Here is a 22874-nt window from a genome sequence, read left to right as displayed (position 1 = left end):
GTTTCCTGATTGTAATAAGCCAAATAGTGCAACACATCTAACTTTAAGCTACTCTTGCCCTGATTTCTGGTGAGATTTAGAATCACCATTGCTTCTTAAAGTGATGGCACATTAAATGCTTCCACTTCCATCTTTTGGCTGGTTCAGATAATACTCAAGCACCACTTAAACCCATTTCCTTCTCTTGCCCCAGTGATTTGCACCCTAGCCCTCAGGGACCAAGAGGAGTTTCTGGTGCAGCATAAATGGAATTCTAATCACCGTGTCTAATTACTACTAGTCTTTGAATATCTGTATCCAACAGGAAATGGCTTTCTTGACTGTTTCACATGCAGGAGCTTGGACTCCCGTATCTGTTAGGTAACTGATGAAATTTAATTTTTTAATTATGAAATATGAGATGGTTTTTTAGAGTTTTGTGGCTGAAGAGACTTTCAAATTTTATGTTACGATGTTGCCTCCTTTATACTTTGAGGGAGACAATCATTTCTTTATCTTGGCTTGAATCATTGTGGGAAGCAAAGCTTTGAAATGCGCACCATGCTGGAATAGATGGTATCCCCATTGATGAACTCAGGAGACAGACAGTTGATTTTGGGCAGCTTTTGGAAGGAAGGAAGGGAGGAAGGGAGGGAGGGAAGGAGGGAAGGAAGGGAAGGAAAGCTTTAAGGGGTCTGAGGGCCAGATATCGTTTCTTCCATTTTAGACTAGTTCATTTGAAACACATGGGCACAGCTGAGATCTGAAGTTGGACCACACAGTGGACAGCCCCCGTAAAGCCGTCATGACTATCCTAAGCTAAACCATTGTATCTCTAGGCCTTCTCCAGTCCTTTCTCAGTGCCATTATGATTCTGTTCTAACCCTCACCTGCCCCCTTTTATCCACTTTCTGTACATCTTTCTGGCTCAAATCACCGCCTCGCAGAAATCTTCTCAGCGAAGGTCCAGAAATCTCCAAACCCAGGGCACTAACAGATGTTTTTTGGGTCTCTCCTTTGTGCCAAGAACACTGTGGGTATGGAGATAAATAAAGACATGGTCTTTGCCCTGGAGAAAGCAAAGGAGCTTCCACTTGCCCTTTGCCTAACGCTGTCCTGATCTATGACATCTCTTGTCTTAAAATGAACCCTTTATGCATCAAGGTCTCATTTTGATCATTAGATCTTAGGCACATGGTTCAGGTAGCACGGTGATTAACAGTCCAGATGTCACGGTCAGATGGATCTTGGATTCTAGTCCCGCTTCTGGGGCTTATTAACTGTGTGCCTTGGGGCATGTTGCTTAAGCTTTTTGGGCCTCACTTTTCTGCACATTAGGGCCTCTGGGAGCATTAAGTGAGATCATTTCTGTAAGTGTTCAGAGCAGTTCCTGGCAGGTGATAGAAGTTCAGTGAATAGTAGTAATGTAGCAGTTCCTTATAGAGTTGGAGGTTAGATGAGGTAATCCTGTTTGGCGTTTAGCACAGTGCCTGGCATTTCATAAGATCTCACACGTTAGATGTCATTGTCGCTCCTTGCAGGGTTGCTGAGGATTATTTGATGTGATTGTGTAAAGTGCCTTTACCTTGCCCGGCTTGCAGTAAATATTCAAAGAAGAGTGGTTGGTTTTATCGTCTTCGTGATAATGGAGTTGGAGTAGATGTATAGCCTGACTCTGGATTCTGGTCCTGAGCCTTTGAGAGAAGGAAGCGGGTCTCGTAATTGCTTTCATCTCCAGTAGCATTGTGCCTTGCCCAGAGCATGTGCTCAATATTTTGTGATTGAAGAATTGATTTTTAAAAATGTTTATATTATTTTGTTTTGTAGGGACAGTGCTAAACAAAGACATATTACTAGGGTGTGAAAGTGTCTTACCAGCCAGCTTTGTGCACATGAACATAAGCACACAAACACACCATACTTCTAATGCTTTCCGTGACATATCTGTTTAGAAAACCCTGTGTGGCCATTGTCAGATCTGGAATTGCCCCATGGTTATGGCAGCAGTCACTGTGGCTGTAGAATGTGAATATGGATCCTGGCCCATGGCCAGGTGCTTATCTGCATGTCTGTGGGTTCTGATTCTGAACTCTGTCAGTCCAGCCGACGCAATAAAGGCTGACAGGCTGAGAGGAGACCGGAGGCCTCCCGTGGCCCTCCACCCCTTTGGCACCCTGACAGTTCTCCCCCTGGGAACGTGCAGAACAGTCATCCCTTGTAAATCCATCTAGGTGGCCCTGCCTGTCCCTCTAGAGAAATGAATGAAAGTAAAGTCACAGCTGCTGAGAGTGGCAGTGTAGCATCGGTTCAAAAGAATTGATTAAATAGCAGAAAATTTCCCAGCCCCTTTGCGAATATAGTGGAGGGAGGATGTTAATTTTGTTTTTGCCTCTCTCCCCTCTAGCTCCTCTGAAAGTACATTAATTCATGGGGTGTTTATTGAGCGTCTTCTCCATAGCTGGTGTGTGTATCAAGACAAGGTGTCCGAACTGCACAAGCAGCAGGGGTCTTGGGGAACTGAGAAAGGGCGTGGTCTTAACAAAAGCTGCCCAGGCCCAGTACTCCCTCTTGGGCATCCCTCTCTGCAGCCCTGGATCTCAGTTCCTGAAGAAATACCCGTTGGATTGGTGTAATTCCCAGGAGATCATCCTCTCTAGGTCCCCTTGTTTTTCTGCATGTCCAACCACATTTCTCTCCATGGTCCTTCTTGTCACCACACGTGGTCTAAGCTTCTCCCGCACCTCCCTGACTGTCCACTCCTCTCTAGCTCCCGAGCTCTCTGCTTTCCTTCAGAGTTGAGCTGCTAGACCGAGCAGTCCACACTTCTGTCTCCACACTCCCACTCCATGCTCACCCATACACACCAGCTCTGCCCCTCCTTTCCTCCAGCTTTGGCAGCATTTACCAGTGACCTCTGGTTTACAAATCTGATGGACACTTCACACATTCATTCCATAAATATTTATTAATCCCCACTATGTGCCAAGCGCTGTTGTAGGCACTTGGGACCCATCAGAAAACAAAACAAAAACCTGCTCACGGGCTGCTCACATTTCAGTCCTGAGTTGACTGATCCTCCCTGGGGCATCTGCAGGTGTGCAGCTGACTCCTTACAATGGTCTCCTGCCTGGGCTGCTGGGCTCCTTCTGGGTTTCCTCTGGCCCCTCTGACTGTGCCTTCTCAGCGCCCTTCTCCCCTCTCACACCCCCAGCCATCTACAACACCCTGTGAATATCTGTCATCACCCCTAGCACATTTTATTTAAATTGGACATTTGTGTGTCTGTTTCCTGAACAAGACCTGAGCACCACTTTTGGCCATTCCCTCACCTTAATTAATTGTGCCATCAAGTCTTTTGAAAATTGCCTAGCACCACCCCAGGTCTGTTGCCACTACCTAAGTCCAGGCCTGGATGATCTCTTCTTGCAGTAACCTAAGTCTCTGTGCTGCCTAGCTCACCTCCCGTCTCCAGCCCTTTCTCTACAGTGTGAGAAGAATGAGATTTGTGCAATGGAAATCACCTTGGGTTGTCCCCTGCTTGAAAACCATCAGTGGCTACCTTTCATGCGTAGGATGAAGTTCAATTTTTGTATCTGCTGCTGTAAAGGGTCCTTCATAGGACCTGCCTTCTGCCAACCTTCCAGCCTCACTACCGTCCATACACAGGCCCCTCATTTTCCCAGGGAGTCACATTTCTCCCTTCTCTCTGCTTTAGTGCATGCAGTTCCCTCAGCCTGCAGCACCCTTCCTGCCTCCTGTTTGCCTCTTCAGCCCTTCAGAGTGCAGATCAGGTAGAACGTTGCTGGTGAAGTTTTCCCTGGGGTGGGGCAGCCTCAGTTCTCACAGTCAGGAGCCTCTCCATCCTGAACCGCCTGTACTTGCCCTGTGAGAATGATGATTCTGTTGTGTTGTAAATGACTTTTTTGCATACTGATTTATCTGTCTGGGCTGCACATTTGAGCGGTGGTACCATTCCTACCTGGGATGGTGGTGCTGGGTGTGGGGTTGGAGCAAAATTCCTGAGTGTGGGAGTGGGGGCAAAACATGAAAAGCAAGGTAGGGCCACCTTGGAGTTGGAATGTCAGCATAGGTCCTGATTCTCTCCTGAGCAATAGGGAGCCATGGAGGACTATGGAACAGGGCTTGTGGAATTTTAAGATGGATCTGTTGTCTTTTCCGGAGCTTGGTCAGAGGGAGATGGCAGAAACAGCACTTGGGGATGGTTCTTCCAGCTGCCCTTGGCAAGGCCATGGCCTTGGTTCCTGCTCGGGGTATGTGTGCAGTAGGTGGGGGTGGGGTTCATAGCAGTGACTAGGAGAATGAAGGAAGAGAACCATGCTCCCAATTCCTCCCCTACTCCTGCAAGGCCTTGGCAGGAGAGCTGCTTTCCTCTTTCCTTCTCTTTGTGTGTGTCCGCCCCTTCTTATGCTCTTACCCTGTGATTTTCTTACAGAGAGATTATCTGTGCTTCTTGGCAAAAGCTTAAGGTCATTCGTGTCCCAGGCAGTTCCTGTCCCTTCTTGTAGCCCCCTGAAAGAGACTTACTTAATGGGCCTCGGGTGGGGGACACCTGGCCTCCTGGACCTTGCTCCAAGGCCTGCATTCAGCACCAAGTGGGGTTTTGCACATTGAGCCATGGCCGAGGGTGTCTGATGCCTCCTGTCAACCTCTGAGACCCAGCTGTGAGTTCAGATGGGGGTCCAGCCTCTCCGTCTGATTTTTGGTTTTCTTCCTGGGCCACCTTTGCCCTGCATGAAGTCACCATCAGATTCCTGGGATGCTAGAGCTTGGAATGGAGACTAGCCTAGCAGGACTGAGAAAAAATCCCCAAGTCTTTTTATATTTTAGTTAAAACCCACTTTCAAGTTAGTCTAATGAGATTTTATACGTATATAACTGTGTATGTGAGAGAGAAACCTTGGGATATGGTATTTAAATATTGACATTTGCCCAGGCTTTGTTTATTTGGCTTAGGGGTATGCGGAGACTGGTTTGTGGCAAAGTGTGGGGAGTGTTTACCTGAGGCCCTGCCTTTGGTGTTAGATTTGTATCTCCTGTTCATCTGTAGCACATTTTCCCGGGAACTCTTGCCTTTTATGTTGTTATTTTCCTTCTCCACTTTGAAGATGATTCTGAATATCCCCTTGTGAATATTATTTGCTGACAAACAGAGACATTTGAGTGCTGGATGTTTTTCATTAATGTTCTTGGCCTTGGTTTAAGACGCTGGAATCAAATCATCATCATGAAGTTCTGCTTATCGGGTTCCCTCACGTAGGTGGTCATTGGCCGGTCTTTGTAGACTCGAGCAAGATGGACTCAAACGCCAGTGCCGAGTGTGTTAGGATGCATTTCCCACAGGAGGAGGATGCACTGCTGTAACAGAGAGTGGCAGGAAACCAAGGTGATTCAGAAGTGAGACACACATAGCAGAGGTCCCCAGCCTGACCTTGACTTCTAAAGCTACTGGAATGGTACCATGGCCAACTCCATGGGACCCCTCATTTAAGCTCTTTTACTGACACACTCCTCCATGGAGTAGGGGTAGTACGGAAACTAGGACACAGAGATCACACATCTAACATTTTAAAAACTCGTATTTTCACTTTCCGGCCTCAGTTCGCTTAGTTTAATGATAGGCGGAGGTTGACATCCAGGGTCAAGGCCTGTCTTTATGTGCCCCTACACAAATACCCAGAGGAATTTGAAGGCTTCCTGTGAGAATTGGCCTGCAGCCCTGCTGACGGGCCTGGTTTATGGCCCCCGGAGATGGCTTCACCCTGCTCCATCGCTGTGTGAACTCACGGTTCATTTTCTTAGCAGGCTCTAATCCACGTGCCTAGCTCTTCAGTCAAAATGTGGGGGTCAACATGCTGATGTTTGAAACTTTCAAGGTGGTGGAGAATAATTTGAAATGGTTGCAGCAGGTCTGCCAACTCTGGCAGAGTCTGCCAACTCTGGCTTTCTCTAAGAGCAACAAGCAAATGAAGGCAAATATACCTGGGTCCTGCCTGGTCCAGCTACCCTGAGTATGTGGAGACCTTGAATAATCCTTTTATTTCCCTGAATACCAGGAAATGCCAGAAGTTCCTTGGGGATGATTCTCCCTGGCACCCACTCTTGTTGCTTGCTGAAGATTAGTGACAGACAGGATGTCGCAGACACATCTATACTGATTGGAATGACCCTCCTCTCTTTTTGCTTTCTGTCTTACGGAGCGAAAACATCTTTAAAAACTACAGCTGAAATGACACTGTGCTACACCGGTGAGGGGTTTCTTTTCTGTAGTCAAGTCTAAAATATTACCTAATCTGAACTCTCCAAAAATAACTCACAACCTAAAATTTTTCACTCCATAATCCTTTCTTTTTTATGTTATTATTTTTAATGTATCAATGATACTGCATCAGAACAGGTGGCTTTTGGCCAAAAGTAAAAACATTTTGTTCTGACCAATGTGTGTTTTACTCATATCCAAACACAACCAGTAATATGAACTCTGCCCCATGATGCAGGAGAAATAAATATTAAGAATGTCACTATTCTGGAAAATTATTTTGCCTGAGCATTTAAAATTTTTTATGTAGTTTTAACTTCCATAAGGAATGGTTTATGAGTATGCTATGCTATCCAGATAAGGGGAAAAGCTACTTGGTGGGGGCAGGTGGGTGTGAGTGAGAGTGAAGTGTATAATCAAGTGGTAAGTATTAGAAATACCTAGTCAGTGCTTTTTTTCAGGGGAGGATGAGAATATATATATTAAGGCTCTCAAAGAAGTAATACATTTACTTCAGCAAATTCATATGTTTTATATAAGGCTATCTATAGAGCACGTAGAAGGCCAAGTTCAAGCTATACCAGCATAAATTGCATAAATACACAGTCTTCTTAAAGTTATAATTAACTTGCGGATATAAAGGCAGCGGGGAAGGGCTTTCCCTAGGCCACCCTCTGTTTTTCAGTACCCGATTAATTTCCCAAATTGGGGATGTATATTATGGCAAGTTCAAGCTTTATTCTCTTTTTTAAAAAGCCCAACTTCAAAGATTTTTTAAACCCTTTATTGTGACTCTTTCTACATTCCTCTGTATCCCAATATAAAGTTTAGACTTTTAAATCAATGACTGTAACAAACCAAGTAATATAATTTTATCGTGGCTATTCAAATTTCGAGTTTTTTTCATAAATACACAATGTCACTTTTAATCTAAAACTGCTATCAAAACTGTTAATAGTGAGTCTATTCAACATCGTGATCACAGGCTTGTAGAGAATCTGTTGTGTGCGTGTTTGTTTAGCTTTGCCTGATTTTTGTATCAAGGCAGTTTTTCAGGTGAAAAACCAGAATCTCTAGGCGTTGCTAAAAGCCACACAGAAAGGTACTGTCAGAACTCTGCCCCCTGCGATTCAGGCGCTCAGCCCTCACAGACAGCCTCTGGCCCTTCAAAACGGAGATTTTCAGAAAGCACAAGTGAAAAGCATCTTTGTTTCAGCTGTATCTGCCTTTTATCGAGCAGTGGAGGGGCTGCAAACCCACGTCCATCACACCCCGACCACATACCTGGCGCATGCAGGTGATCAGTGGGCTTGGGACGTAAACACTCCAGGAAAAAAGGCTAAAAGACTATTTTGTTAAAAAAAAAAAAAAAAAAAAAAAAAAAACCAAAAATCTCTTCCCCACCAATTGGGTGTAACTTTCCAAGGTTTTCTTGTCTGCCTGAAATTTTCCTATTCACTTCCTCCTCAGAAAGATGCAAAATCAATCTGGGGAAAGCCTTAGTGAAGACCCTTTGGCTTCCAAAAACAGGCCGAGCTGGGAGAAGAAGGGAAGTTTTAGGTACCTAATTTCCCAGACTCAGCAGAACCTATCACTTGGCTTTACCCTGTGTTTCTCAGGAAGAAAAAATGAGGGTCCTCACTGTCAGTCGTGGGACATATGTGTCTCTGTGTTTTGTCCTTTAGGTGGGAGGGGTGGTGTCCGTGGGACAGAAGTCATTAAGAGCAGAGCTGCTTCTGTGAAAATAAGGCCTTCTGTACCCTGTCTGCCCCCGGGGGCTGGTCTGCCCACACAGCCCCTTCCAAGTGCCAATGCATGGATGTGTCTGCCAAAAAAAAAAAGAAAAAAAAAAAAAAAAACAGAATAAACTGAACCAAAGGATTTAATACTTTAAAAGAGAAGCTATGAAACTGCTTTCATCACAGTTCTTCTCTTTTATCTTTGGTGACCAGCTAACAACTTGCAGTGAAAGGAGAACCTATCAGGGCATCTGGAAGCCTAGGTGTACCCAGTGCCTGTGGCTGGCAGGCGGTGGATTAACCCGAGAGGCCTTATTTTCTTGCTCTGTCAGACATAGGTGATACCCAGACCTTATCTTCACAAAGTGAAGAAGCAACAATATATTTTAAACTTCTGGTAAGGCCTCTTAGAAAGTTTGTCAGTGTAAGATTGCGTTTTGGGCATTGGAAAGTAAGTAGAATCAGGTAAAGTTTACCTTTTCGAGCTGAGGGTGAGAAGGACCTTTAAGGACATTCATTCTGAGTTGCTCCTTTGGCTTTATCCTTCCCGTGCTTATCTGTGAAATGGGGACATGATTAGTACCTATCTTGTAGGGTCATTGTGGGGATGACATGAGATAGATTTATGTGAAGCCCTTGGACTCATGCATGGCACCGAGTAAGCACTCGATAACATTAACTGTTGTTGTCGTTGTTAATAGATGAGTAAACTGGGGTCTAGAGAGGTGAAATGTCCTGCCCAAGGTCACCCAGCTGGCCCACAGCAGACTTGGGACTGGAATCCACATCCGCTATGCTTAGCTGGAAGCAGCTATTTCACCAGCATCCTTGGTCTAGTTGCAGCCAAGAGCTCAGGTTCATGTGCCCCTAATACAGCATGGCATGTGAAACAGTTTTGGTTTGTTATGGCTATACAAGCATGCTCAAGGCCTTTGCCTTTGTGTTTGGTGCCCTGTTTTAGTTAAAAATTTAATGAAACTTTCTCTCTTTCTCACTCTCTCTTTCTCTCTGTGTATATGTATGTGTGTGATGTGACCCTTCCTACATAATTCAGTGTTCTCCTTTTACATTAGTGTATTAGCACATTGTCACTTTTAACCTTTTACCCACTGAGCTTGGCATTTAAAATGCTATTAAACTCAATAATGTTTCCTATAAACAGCCTTAGAGGGATGAGAAATAATTGGAATGACATTTTTAATAGGCTGCTGGTTCTCAGCCCTGTGTGCTACAGGAACTCAGCTGGTGCTTGCGGAGAGGGACTTGTTAGTGGTTTCATCCCTAGTCTGAGTTCGGGAGAGGGTCATGGAGTGAAGACTTGGGGTGCTAAAGGACCTTTTAAGGCACAGAAGAAGGCTGAAGAAGTAAGTCTGCTCTTGACTAGTGCTTTTTGCTTTTTTAATGGATGGATGTGGTCAATCTAGAAGCTGATCACTCCTTCAGGTGGCTGCAGAAAAGCTTGGAGCCAAATTTCTGGCCACCTTTAGCCAATGAGTAGGACTTCCTGGAATGCATTTTTGTGGATCAGCCTCATTCCTTGCTTCTTTTCTTTGCCTAAAATGCATATTTTTTTGTGTTCTTTCCTGCTTCCATTTTACATTACCATTCTATTCTATGTGCAGTATTGTGTGCCTCCTAAGTTTGTTTTTGGGACAAGGTTTTTAAAAAATCAAGTTGAATGTTGCCTTTTCTGCTTGAATAGTTGTGAGGTCTCGGGAGGCTACTTTATCTCTCTGTGCCCCAAATTTGGCTTTTTCATCTATAAACCAGGGAAACTGACACCATCTTGTTGAGATATGGTAATGTGGGAGCAAGCATGGCTGTTTACAGAGAAAGTTGCACTTTTTAGAATGGTTTCTGCTGCTACTACCAGGGGGGCTAGGGATGGAAAAATACTGGGATCTAGTATTTTTGTCATGATTATGGCCGTAGATCCTGTTCTCTCAGAATCATGTTCAGAAAACATGTTAAGCATTCATCTGCAGTCACTAAATATTATAGCTGCTTACAGTATGAGTTTGTCAAATAGGAATTTATGAGAAACCTACTATTCACTCAGCTCTGGGACAGACCGAGAGAGAGAAGACATACAGAGAAGAATAATCGTGGACAGATGACAGGATGAGGGTCAGATAGCTGAGCACAGCACCGACTCTCTCCTGCTTAGTCGCTGTGTTCATTTAAGCATTTGCTGAGTGCCGCTCTGTTCTGGGGCAGTTTGAAGCCGTCCATGGATGTGCGCCTCAAACAAGGCAAGTCAGATCATCAAGGCAGGTCAGATCCCCACGCTCCTACAGCTTATGTTTCCCCAAGGAAGAGACAGTTTAAAAATAAAGATAAATGCTTTAGAGCTGTACACTTAAAATGGGTGATTTTTTTTTGTTGTGTAAATTATACCTGAATACAGTTGTTAAAAAAGAAAAAAAATCTTGGCCCTCATGGTGCTGACGTTCAGGTTTGCCCTGATACGTTTGATCCTTATTATTTGTGGATTTTGTTTTTGCAAATTCGCTTACTTGCTGAGATTTATTTGTAACCCCCAAATCAGCTTCCTTGGTCATTCACAGAGATGTGCAGAGCTGCAAACACTTTTGGGTTGCCCAACACTCACATTCCCAGTTGAGGCCAAACAAGGCGACACTCTGCCTCCCGTTCCGGCTCTCATCCTGTAGACAGATGTCCTTTTCGTAGTCTCTTTAGTGCCACATTTTTTGCATTTTTGTGCTGCTTTTTGGTGATTTCACTATTTAAAAATGGCCCCCAACTGTCATGCAGAAGTGCTGTCTAGCATCCTAAGCGTAGGATGACTATGATGTGCCTCATGGAGATAGCATATGTGGTTAGACAAGCTTTATTCTGGCATGAGTTATGGCGCTGTTGGCCATGAATTCAATGTTAATGAATCAACAATATATGTTAAATTAGGTATCTTTAAACAGAAACACACATAAAACAAGGTTATGAATTGATCTGTTGACAAAAATGGGACCAGAGGCTTGCAGGAACCTAACCCTGTATTTCTCCCAGGAACAAGGTTTCAGTGTTCACTAATTCAGTGTTTGCAGTGACTTGAGAGAACATAACTCGTGTGAATGATGACAGTTAACTGTATATGTTGGGTGAGGGCAAGAATATATGTAGAGCCCACATACCAGATGTCTATCTTCCTTTAAAAAAAATGCAAAAGTTCTCAGACTTGGCAGCGCATTGGAATGCTCTGGGGAGTTTGACAAAATGCCCATGCCCCAAAGAGTCTGGTTTAATTGGCTGGGGTGTGGCTCAGGCAGAGAGATTTTAGAAGCTCCCCCAGGGATTCTAATGTGCAGCCAGAGTTGAACACCAGTGCTCTTCACATTGAATGATAATGTGTCCTAGAAGTGGACCCTGGCCAACTGAAGGAGGCTCTGTGGGGGCCAGCAGCACCTCCTCATACCCGCCCAAGACCCAGAGCCCAGGGGAGGGTGTCCAGTTGGCCCAGCTCCTGCCCTGAGGAGAGGGTCTATCCCCTCCATCCTCCCATCCCCCGTAGTGACCCCACACACATCCTATGCCCACACACAGCTGGAGAGAGGCTTCCCTCAGAAAACCCTGGTGCCATTAAGAGAGGAGAATGGATGGCAGACAACCCAAGCCCCACAGAGGTCTCCACCCTGTGCTCTAAAAGACATGTGCATTTCTTGAATGAAATCAAGTGGGAGATATGTGCCTAGGCAGGGTAGAGTGTTTGGTTTATGCCTGCCTGCTTTCTCCTGGCTCCTCCTTTCTCTCATTTCTTCCAACTCCTCTGATCTTCCTTCACAGGGATTTCAGGCTGAGAAGGTGAGGTTTATTTTCAGAGGAGTCATGTCAGACAATATGAAGTGTTAGGTGGTTGGGCCAGGAATGACCTATCTGAGCGGAGTTCAGAGAGGGAGAGCCAACGTGGCTAGCGTGGGCAGGAGGGGCTCTGTGGCAGAGCTGGATTCAGGTGGCTTAGTGCCTGGAAAGGTCTCACAGAGAAGGCCATTGATGGTAGAGGACAGCCTGGATGATGGCACTGGGGGCAGCTCCCACGACAGAGGGGGAATAAGTACAGCTGAGTGAAGCTGACTTGGCTTTTGATTTTTCATCTTAAGCAATGAGCCGTTACTGAGCACTTACTGTGTGCATCTGGGCTCCTTACGTAAGAGGGGCTGCGAGGATAAATGGGACAGGACGGCACAGTCCCTGCCTGTGGGACTGTGAGGAGTCTGATGAGAACTGTGGAGGAGGTGAGAGCCTGATGAGAACTATGAACAAGGGTATGGAAATGATAAAAACAGCAGAGCATGACACAGAGTGCATCCGGCAAGCAGAGATCATGCCCCTCGAACAGCTGGGAATGGCTTCACAGAGGTTACAATTGAGGTGGGTCATGAAGGGATGTGTGAGATTCTAATCAGGAGAGCTGTGTGTGTGTGGTGGTGGGTATAGGAAAGGTAGGACACAAACTGAGAGGGGCTAAAACTCCCCAAAGGAAGTGGTGAGTAGAATATATTGGCTGAAACCCAGCACATCTGTTCTAAAGAAAATACAGGCAGTTGGACAGGAAGGTAGGTCGAAAACACTGAAAAAGGTCTTGACCAAAGGTAATAAGGTTTTAGGGTGGGGATTAGGAAGACCTGTATATTCGGATAGGGCTTGGTGTTTTCTATCACTCCTCTTAGCTAATCTCATTTGGGTTTTTCCCTGCAAGCCTGATAGGACATGTCTAAGGCTGCAGCACAAAGACACGAGAAGTCTCGTCCTGCATCTCTGTGTACAGAGTAAATGACACCCACTGAGTGGGATGGGTCTTGTTGACCAGGGGAGTGGGGAGATTTGCTCTTTAAAGGAGAGGGTTGTCTCTAGAGGTAGCTGAGGATAATAGTGACCTCTCACTGGCATGTCTGGGCAACACAGGGCGTCTGTGATGTATCGTTCACTCATTTCCACGCTGCCTTTGCCACTGTCCAGTGTGTTTGTCCTCCACCCTATCCCTCACATGTGCATCCTTCAAACCTCTGTTAGAGAAGAACCAGCACCCCTTTATTGACAAGGTGTCTCCAGAGGGCTCTTGGGAAAGGCCTGGTCCTGGGCTGCCTCCTCACCTGGCCTTGCTGCAGGTTTCAAACAGTGTGGATGGTGGTTCTCAGGCCCACCTGCACATCCGAAACCTCTGGGGAGCTCTGAACAACGCTAGCAGCTGGGCCAGCGCCACACCAGTCTGTGGTACCCAAACTAGCTGAGGTATTACAAACACCCCTGATTTTATGGACAAGCAGACTGAGGCTCAGCGTATAAGATTACTTGCTGGTAGTTACGTAGCAAGAAAATGGCAGAGCTGGCATTTGAACCCAGGTAGTCGATTCTTGAGTCCAAGCTTCAAACCCCCAGGTTTTGTCATCCCTCCCCTGCTGGCTAAACTGTCACAGTACTGATTTGGCCATTCATAACTAGGTGGCAACCACAGTTTTTTGTTTCACAGCACAACTAAGATTTTAAAGGCAGTTTTTGAAATAAACAAACCAGCAATGTGGGATGTTACTTCTGGCCCCATGACCACCAGTAAGGTAGATGTGAAATTAGCAGCTGGAATTCTCTGTTTCTGAAGCTCAGGTGTCGACTTTCAGGGCTGCTCTCCAATGCACAGGCAGCCAAAGTGCTGTGGAAACCTCAGCTAGGCCCTAACCTTCTTGAAGGTTGTGACTTTATTTATTAGTTTCTGTCTTCCACAATGCTGATGCACAGAACTAAACTGATAAATATCTGAATGAATGAATGGCTGACAGATTTGTACTATTCACTTGTGAGCTCCTGTCCTGCCACGCACAGCTTGTTTCATCTCATCTGCAGTGAGTACCAGTCTAGATACCATCTGAGTCCCAGGGTACAGGTATTGAGAGGTATGTCATTAAAGAAAAATAGAACAAAAACTAATGCTAACTCTGCATTAGGCAGAACCGTTCAGTCAAGAGGTTTGAGGGTCTAAGATGTAAAAGGGGCGGTTAGCAGCTTCCACTTGTTTCTTTTGATGTGGCCAAAAGCTAAACTGGAACTCTTTTCCTTTGTTTTACAGGTCACAGCCAAGACTGCCTTTCTATTTATTTTACCTCAGTATAACATTAGCGTGCCTACAGCAGGTAAGAATCACTGGTCTCCATCTTCTCCTGGCCCTGTTAACCCTGAAGGACCTGGAAAGCTTCCTTTTCCCCATCTGTGTACAATTTTTTTTTTTTTTTTTTCCCCATGACGGAGTCTCTGCTCTGTCACCCAGACTGGAGTGCAGTGGCACAATCTTGGCTCACTGCAACCTCCACATCCCAGGTTCAAGCAGTTCTCCTGCCTCAGCCTCACAAGTAGCTGGGATTACAGGCGTGTGCCACCACGCCCTACTAATTTTTATACTTTTAGTAGTGAAGGAATTTCACCATGTTGGCCGGGCTGGTCTCGAACTCCTGACCTCGTGATCTACCCGCCTTGGCCTCCCAAAGTGCTGGGATTACAGGCATGAGCCACCACGCCTAGCTGTGTACAATCTTTTTAGATATTTCAACCAGCCTCTGGCAGCCTCCATCACTGAGATTGCAGTGGTGCAGCATTAACAGCTAAGAACTTCCCTCTCTTCTGCTCTCTGTCTTCTTCATCAGAAGAGGACCTGCTGCACCACGTGGTGCTTTGTGCAGCTCCTACTCCTTTCTCCAAAGCATCTAACATTGAGTTCAGTTGGAGATAGGATGTGTGAGGCATCATGACCATTGATCTGTTCTCCAGAGCATGGCTTCCTTTTAACATTTTCAGAGGAGAATGGGCAGGATGTTGCGTTTTGATAGTGCATGGAAGCATGGTTGGGGCCCAGGGTGCTGCACTCTGACTGGGTTGGGGTAAGGACCAAACCTCAGGCCCAGCCACAAGTCTTGTCACAGGACTGTTGTTAAGGCTCACTGACTAGAGCTGCTGCATCACAAGCTTCCCCCATAGTGGCTGAGCATTTCCAAGCACTTACAGGGAGCCCGGCCAGCATCATGCCAGGTACCAGAGCGGCCTCACAGGCAGTTCCCAGTACAGTTGAGGGGGCTACAGCTCAAGGAGCAGCAAGACCAGGCAGGTAAATCGCTGAACTGGACAGGGGAGAGGGTCTATCTAAAGGAGTAGCTGCTGCTCACTTCCAGCCAATTGTCACATAGGAGTGTAAAACCTGTGAGCCTAAGAGCTTCCTTTTCCACCCCCTACAAAAGAATCCAAAGAAATCTCTTTTTAGGTAGAAATACTCTGATTTTTAAATGTTGCCAACTAATTTAGAAATTCTGCAAACACCATGCGGGTCAACATTGTGTAAACCAAACCAACGCATCTGAAGGCTGAGTCCAGCCCTCGGGCACAGGTCTGCAACTTTGGGGTTCTCCGATCCCGCCACCAGCACCCGATTATCGCTCCTTTCTCAGTGGCAAAGTCCTGGGCGGCCTCTTGATGAACAAAGGAAGGACTTTTGTTTGCTGAACCTAGTTCTTTCCTCTTTATTCTTTTTGTTGTTGTTGTTTGTTTGTTTGTTTGGATGGAGTTTCACTCTTGTTGCCCAGGCTGGAGTGCAATGGCGCGATCTCGACTCACTGCAACCTCCACCTCCCGGGTTGAAGCGATTTTCCCGCCTCAGCCTCCCAAGTAGCTGGGGTTACAGGCATGCGCCACCATGCCAGGCTAATTTTATATTTTTAGTAGAGACAGGGTTTCTCCATTTTGGTCAGGCTGGTCTCGAACTTCTGACCTCAGGTGATCTGCCCACTTTGGCCTCCCAAAGTGCTGGGATTACAGGCGTGAGCCACCATGCCCAGCCTTTTTTTTTTTTTTGGATGGAGTTTCGCTCTTGTTGCCCAGGCTAGAGTACAATGGCACGATCTTGGCTCACTGTAACCTCCACCTCCCGGGTTCAAGTGATTCTCCTGCCTCAGCCTCCCAAGTAATTACAGGTGTGCACCACCACGCCCGGCTAATTTTTTGTATTTAGTAGAGAAGGGGTTTCAGCATGTTAGGCTGGTCTTGTGCTCCTGACCTCAGGTAGTCTACCCGCCTCAGCCTCCCAAAGTGTTGGGATTACAGGCATGTGCCACTGCACCCGGCCTTCTCCTCTTTATAGTAGAGAGGTGACTTGTCTTGACTTTAAGGTGAGATTCTTTTCCTTGTCTGGCTCTGCCAGCTACTAGCTAAAGGACTTTGGGGGCAAATTCCTGAACCTGTGGCTCATGGAGGATACAGCCATGAATCTTTCCTGGGCCCACCATCCCCTGCAGTCACTGTGGCCAGACTTGGAAGGAAGCCATGCTTTTCTGGGGCAACCAAGTCAGTTTCTTCATCTGAGAGTCAAACTGAGGGACATTGGCAAGAGAGGAAGAAAGCTCCATGCTACTAAAGAGACTGGAGAGCATGTCTGTCCTCAGTGGGCCAGGAAACATGTGGCCAGCACCAGTGGTCAGGAAGCAGACAGATGCCCGCTCATCCCAGGGCACACTCTAGTGCTGGGGGGCACGTGGATGATGTGGCTCAGGGCTATGTGTTCTAAGTCAAATCCGGGCTTATTTACTCTTGCCTCTTGAAAATCCTAATAACAGAGACTTAGCTGTACTCAAGATTTACTGATTTATTTTTTAGTTTAAAAAAATTGTAAAATATATGTAACATAAAATGTACTATTGTAACCATTTGTATGTGTGTAACTTAGTGGCATTAGGTACATTCACATTGTTGTGCTACCATCACCACCATCTATCTCCAGAACTCTTTCCATCTTGCAGATTGAAACTCTGCCCACCAAACTTCCCCACCCCCTCTAGCCCTCAACAGCCCCCATTCCATTTTCTGTCTCTGTGAATTTGACTACCTTAGGTACCTCATATAAGTGAAATCATATATAGTATTTGACCTTTTGTGACTAGTTAAAATTTATTCTTAAACACTTTTTCAAAATACATTTATATGAGTGATGTATAACTCTTAGAGAAAAATTATAATGGAAAACCATAAGAAGATAAAAGTTACACAGGACCCCATCACCCAGAAAAAAACTAAAGTTAGAATGTTTTGGAATATTGATTTATAACACAATTTTTTGTTTTTATAATATGATGAACCTTTTTGTGTGTCATCGATTATCATTCCATTTAACCAGATATTCTGAAAAGCTGCAGGATGTTTCTTAATAGGGATTACCACAGATTATCCAATCAGCCCCATATGGATATTTAGGTTTCCTGTTTTTATTGTAAATAGTACTACAGTGAACATTCTTGTGGCTAAATTTTTACATTTATTTGTGATGACTTTCTTAGGATAACTTCCTATTACTGGAATTTCTGGGTTAAGTAGTATGTAAAGGTTTTATGTATGTATTGCCAAAATACCTTCTGTCATTTAATACTCGTGACCCATAAACCCTAAATTTAAAGTTGTTTTGTAAATATAAAATGCACAGGATTAAAAAAAATCAGAATACCAGTTTATAAATGTCTATAGAGATAGCCAGTCATCAAACATTGTGCTGGTGTTTTCATTACATTTCTCCCTGAAGTCAACTTACAGGGGACACTGGATCATACCCCACATACCCAGAGCTGTCTTACTAATTTACCATGAGAAAGAATTATCCTGGAGACCAAAAAAGTTGAAGTGCATGTGATTGGGCATCCTTTTATTATAAGAAGGGCTTATTTGTGAAGCCAGATCGTGATCAGAGGGTTGATTTTTGAGTTTGAAACCTTCCCAGAGACATTGGCAGACAAGTGATATCCTCAAGCATTCTTCTTACAACAGCATGAGACGCATAGACAGCACACTCTAGAGCTGAACTCAGACCCTCTGGGCAGAAAAAGCTTCCTACAATGTTTGAGTAAGGCGGAGTGGGGGTAGTGGAGTGCCACTGTGGATCATGTCATGCCTTCATTTGCTTAATTAATTAATCAAGCTAGGCAAATATTTGTGTGCCTATTGTTAGCCAGGGTCTGGGTGTAAAATAATGTCCAGAACCCATCTGATCTCTGATGTCATGAAACACCATTTATTAGAGAGAGATAGGTAATAAACAAGTAAACAATGAATTACATTGTAGTTGTAACAGGGTGATGAAGGAAATGTACAAGGTTATGTGGTAAGGAAAAGCAAAGGGGTGGCGACAGAAGATGTTTCTGAGTGTGGGGGTTGTGTTGTGTTGTGAGTAGAGTGAGAGGTCTGGGCAGAAGAAAGCACTCCGGGCACATGGACCAGCAAGTGCAAAAGCCCTCAAGTGAGGGCACAGACACCTCGGGGGGTTCTAGTAACTGTACATAGGCCAGCGTGACTGGAACCAGTGGGGTTTGGCATTTTCCCAGGGTGGCACTATTGAATTCTGCTCCTGGAATCCTCCTCCAGGCCCAGAACAGGCCTGGGTAGAGGAAAAGGTACAGTGAAGTACATGCTAAATGGAGGGGGTTTCAGTTACTTTAGCAAGAGAAGATAAAGTGTTTTAAGTAGCCTATCTTTTATTTAAATCTTGCCATTTGGGGCTGTTGGAAATATGACAAGCAAATAATCAAGAGAGACAATGAAATCAGGATAGCCTGCTTAATTTTGTTTTGAGCTTCTTAATCACTAACCCAATATGGTAATGTTTGGTTTGTAAGAACTGGAGGAAAGCAAACTTCTCATGGGAAAAAACACTTTACAATAACAAGTCTGTTAAGGTTGTGATTTTTAAAACCCTCCCCAAAATCTCCTTTAGATCGTACTCTACTCTTGGAAATGTACCTTTTTTTTTTTTTTTTTTTTTTTTTTTGTATAACCAGGGTAAATTCTGACTTCTAAGGATTTCTTCCTTAAGTAGTGTATAGCTTGCTCAACTCAACATTTAAAACTGAATTTTAGTAGAGCCAGTAACTGTTTTCATACAAGGGGGTCCATCATTTCCAAATCCCTGTGTCTTCCTCAGCGGATGTTTTCAAGTTCTAAGGAACAAAGCTAATAAGTAATGTGGATGAGGCTTTTTCTTGACGGTTTTGTTTTGCTGTAACTCCCTCTTCTTCTATACTCCTTTCTCGTCTTCCCAGCTCCCAGTATTAGTTTCCTAGGGCCGGTGTAACAAAAGTACCACAAACCTAGTGGCTGAAACAATAGAAATTTAACCATCCCAGCGTTCTGGATTCTAGAATCCCGAGACCACGGGGCCAGCAGAGGGGCCGCGCTCCTCGGAAGGCTCTGGGAAGGATCTGGTCCAGGCTTCCCTCCCGGCTTCTGGTAGTTCCTTCGCGTGTGAAGTGTCAGTCTTCACACGGACTTCTCCCTGTGTGCATGTCAGTCTGTGTGTCCAAATTCCTCTTTTTCATAAGGACACAGTCATATTGGATTAGAGGCCCAACCTATTCCACGGTGACCTCATCTTAACTAACTACATCTGCAGAGACCCTGTTTCTAAATGAGGTCACATTCTGAGGTGCTGGGAGTTAGGACATCAACAAGAGTTTTGGTGGAGGTGAGGGAGACACAATTTAGCTCACAACACCAGCTATAAATTTATGATTTTGTGCATTATAATCAGCTGGTTAAAAAGATTAAGCTTCATTCAGAGAGATGCACACAGTAGTGGCAGTGATGCATCTTATGCATCCTGGTGGAGCCCCTGCCACCCTGGCGTCCTTGAGGTTTTCTTTAAGGACAACAGTGATGAGGCAGGAAATATTCCTTTACTAACTTCTGCTCTCCTCATTCCTGCTTGCCTTTCTATTAGCAAATAAAAATTCAGGACTGCCAGTTAAATTTTCAGATAAACAATAAATATCTTTTTAAAAGTATAATTACACCCCAAATTATGTATGAGATAGCATTATACTAGAAAATTAATCATCATTCATCTGAAATTCAAATTTAACTGGCCACAACCATCCACCCTGCTTGGTTCTGGCAAGGAATAAAATATGTGTTTTCTGGTCTTACCATTACACACTCTGAGTCTTCTTTCTAATTAAACTGCCACAAAGTATCTAGTGTGTGATCAGAAATGTATAGACTATAAAGGCCAGAAAAGAAAAGTTTGGTTCTTCCCACAGGCAGACTCCAGGCCTGCTGGCTTCCTTTCTGATCTAGAACAGGTGAGCCCAAATGGGCTAAGCATTTAGCCACAAGGTTGTCTTGGGTTGTGCTACTAATTTGCTGAATTGTCTTGGGTGAAACACTTAACGCTGAATGGTCTTGGGTGAAACACTTAACACCTGGATCTCCATCTTGCATCTGCAAAATCCAGAGTGATGACCACTCCCTCAACCCCAGTGGTTCTTGTAGACAGGAAGCCCTGGGAGTCCTCTGAAGGGCTTGCTACTCAGATTTTCCATAGACCAACACCATCGGCACCACCTGGGAACCTGTGAGAAAAACACACTCTCAGGCCCCACCGCAGACCTGCTGCATCAAAACCTACATTTTAACAAGAGCTCCGGAGATTCCTGTGCCCCGTAAAGCCCGAGAAGCACGGCTTTAAATGAGGTGGGCGAAAATCTCTAGTTAGGCTTTCAAATAATCCTACACTTCTAACCTCAAAGGTAAGATAGGGAAACCCCTAAACCCAGTAACTCATTTGCATCTTTCTGTCCTTTTCTAGTTTTTGTTTTTCTATAAATATTTGGTCTGGGAAAGCTGGGGGGAGGTGGGGAGTATCACTGGTGGAGTTGGTTTCCAGCTGGTGCTATACAGCTCCCTAAGAAGTCATGTACACGTTTGTGGCTGGGCACGGTGGCTCACACCTGTAATCCCAGCACTTCGGGAGGCCGAGGCGGGCGGATCAAGAGGTCAGGAGATCGAGACCATCCTGGCTAACACGGTGAAACCCCATCTCTACTAAAAATACAAAAAAATTAGCTGGGCGTAGTGGTGGGCACTTGTAGTCCCAGCTGCTCGGGAGGCTTAGGCAGGAGAATCACTTTAACCCAGGAGGCGGAGGTTGCAGTGAGCTGAGACCACGCCACTGCACTCCAGCCTGGGTGACAGAGCGAGACTCGGTCTCAAAAAAAAAAAAAAAAAAGTCATGTACACGTTTGTAAGGCAGTGTGAGCAGAAGTTCTGGTAGCTTTGATGTTGCTCAGCCTGCCTGCTGCTGCACACCTAGAACACCAAGGCTAAGGTTGAGGGAACTCTTCCAGAGAAAGGTTTGTTTTACAGTGATCAAAGGTAACAAGAATCCATCCCCGAGCCCTGAGGATCCCAGTTGGCTTTATTACTACCATCTGCTCTGTTGCATTTTGCAGCCAGAGATGAAAGGCCTGAGAACGTCCTACACCATAGCTTGGCCATTGTTCTCGCAGCCTCTTCTAGGATGAGACTTGCTGCAGTCAAAACAACCTCAGACAGATGGTTTTAAAGCCTCATTCAGCCAAAGGCCTTTTTCCAGGGCTCAAAATGATTCTTGTTCCCTTTGCTGGTTGGCAGGAATTAGTGTTGTCTCCTGCTTGTATCATATACTTGAAAGATTGATATCACATATCAAGCTGAGCCCCTCTTTGTAAGATGAGCTCATGGGGGTCAAGAAAGGAAAGAGACAGGTGGGCAGCGGTGGCTCTGGAGATGGAAGCCATACTTGATTACAGATGAAAGCTACCTAATCTGTGGCCCATACACCTGGAGGAGACTTGAGACTCATCTAGCCTGGCCTGCTCCTTTTATAGCCAAGGAAACTGAGGCTCAGAGAATTGATTCGTGCTCCCAAGGATGCACCAGCGAGAGCCAAGGAGGGGCTGGGGTGCTCACACCTGTACAGCACCAGGGTTCTGGAAAGCTTTAGAAAAGCTGGGTTTATCAAATGGGGCAGTGGGCATAGGCAGTCCCAACCAGGGAGGTAGAGACTTGGCTCTGTCCTGGCCCTGTTGAGCCAAACAGCCACAAAGCTCTCTGGCCCTGAGGTTCTGTTTGTATGAATAAGAGAAAAACCACGGCCCCCAGTGTCCCTGGCCTTATTGGTTGGCCATCTGAAAAAGAATGGGGAGCCTCTGACCCAGGTCTTATGGCCAGCCCTGGACTTGATTTTTTTTTCCAATAACTAAAATTTATTAAGTGTAACAATTGTGCAGAAAGGTGGACAAATCATGTGTTCAGCTCAATGAATTTTCACACACTGAACACCTCCATGCAACCTAGAAGTGTCTTCTTCAGACGCAGCTTGATTTTTATGCAATTCCCTGTCGTAGCTCAGATAATTTATCCCATTCCATGTGGAGCTTGTGGCAGTTTAAATAAGCAGAACCACAGAGTGGCTGTGGCTGATTGTTAACCAGCCTGAAGCCTGCGGTCAGCGGGAACGGTGGCCAGCGCCTGCAGACCCACATCTTTGAACTGCTGCACTGAGCCCCCAAATGTCTTCTCCTAGTGAATCATCTTGCTCTTCCACCCCACCCCACCCCGCACCCTTTCTGACCTGGACCCCACCCCACATCTTTACTTGAATTTCACTTTCCTATTTCTCCTGACCAAATTGTTTCTTCTATCTAGGTAGGATAATTTTTTTCTTTTTTCTTTTTCTTTTTCTTTTTCTTTTTTTTTTTTTTTTTGAGATAGAGTCTTGCTCTGTTGCCCAGGCTGGAGTACAGTGGCACAATCTCTGCCCACTGCATCCTCCACCTCCTGGGTTCAAGCTATTCTCCTGCCTCAGCCTCCCGAGTAGCAAGGACTGCAGGCGCCTGCCACCACGCCTGGCTAATTTTTGTATTGTTAGTAGGGACTGGGGTTTCACCATGTTGGCCAGGTTGGTCTGGAACCCCTGACCTCAAGTGATCCACCACCTCGGCCTCCCAAAGTGCTGGGATTACAGGTGTGAGCCACCATGCCCAGCTGGATAATTTTTTTTTCTAATCAGTTGTTTTTACTGAAATAATTTT

The 22874-nt window shown here is 45.3% G+C and overlaps 1 protein-coding gene across 2 annotated transcripts in view; it reads left to right on the top strand.

The window, feature by feature from the left end:
• Positions 1-22874, top strand: part of TRAM2 (translocation associated membrane protein 2) — a 79843-nt gene that overhangs the window by 27256 nt on the left and 29713 nt on the right. For both annotated transcript variants that reach the window (XM_518539.9, XM_016955667.4), the window contains exon 2: positions 14072-14135. In XM_518539.9, the coding sequence (XP_518539.2) occupies positions 14072-14135 (64 nt within the window). The remainder of the gene's footprint in view (positions 1-14071; positions 14136-22874) is intronic.

This window comes from Pan troglodytes, chromosome 5, assembly GCF_028858775.2.
Source record: "Pan troglodytes isolate AG18354 chromosome 5, NHGRI_mPanTro3-v2.0_pri, whole genome shotgun sequence".
NCBI lineage: Eukaryota > Metazoa > Chordata > Mammalia > Primates > Hominidae > Pan > Pan troglodytes.
The sequence above is the reverse complement of the archived record's forward strand: the minus strand, read 5'-3'. Positions and strand labels throughout refer to the sequence as shown.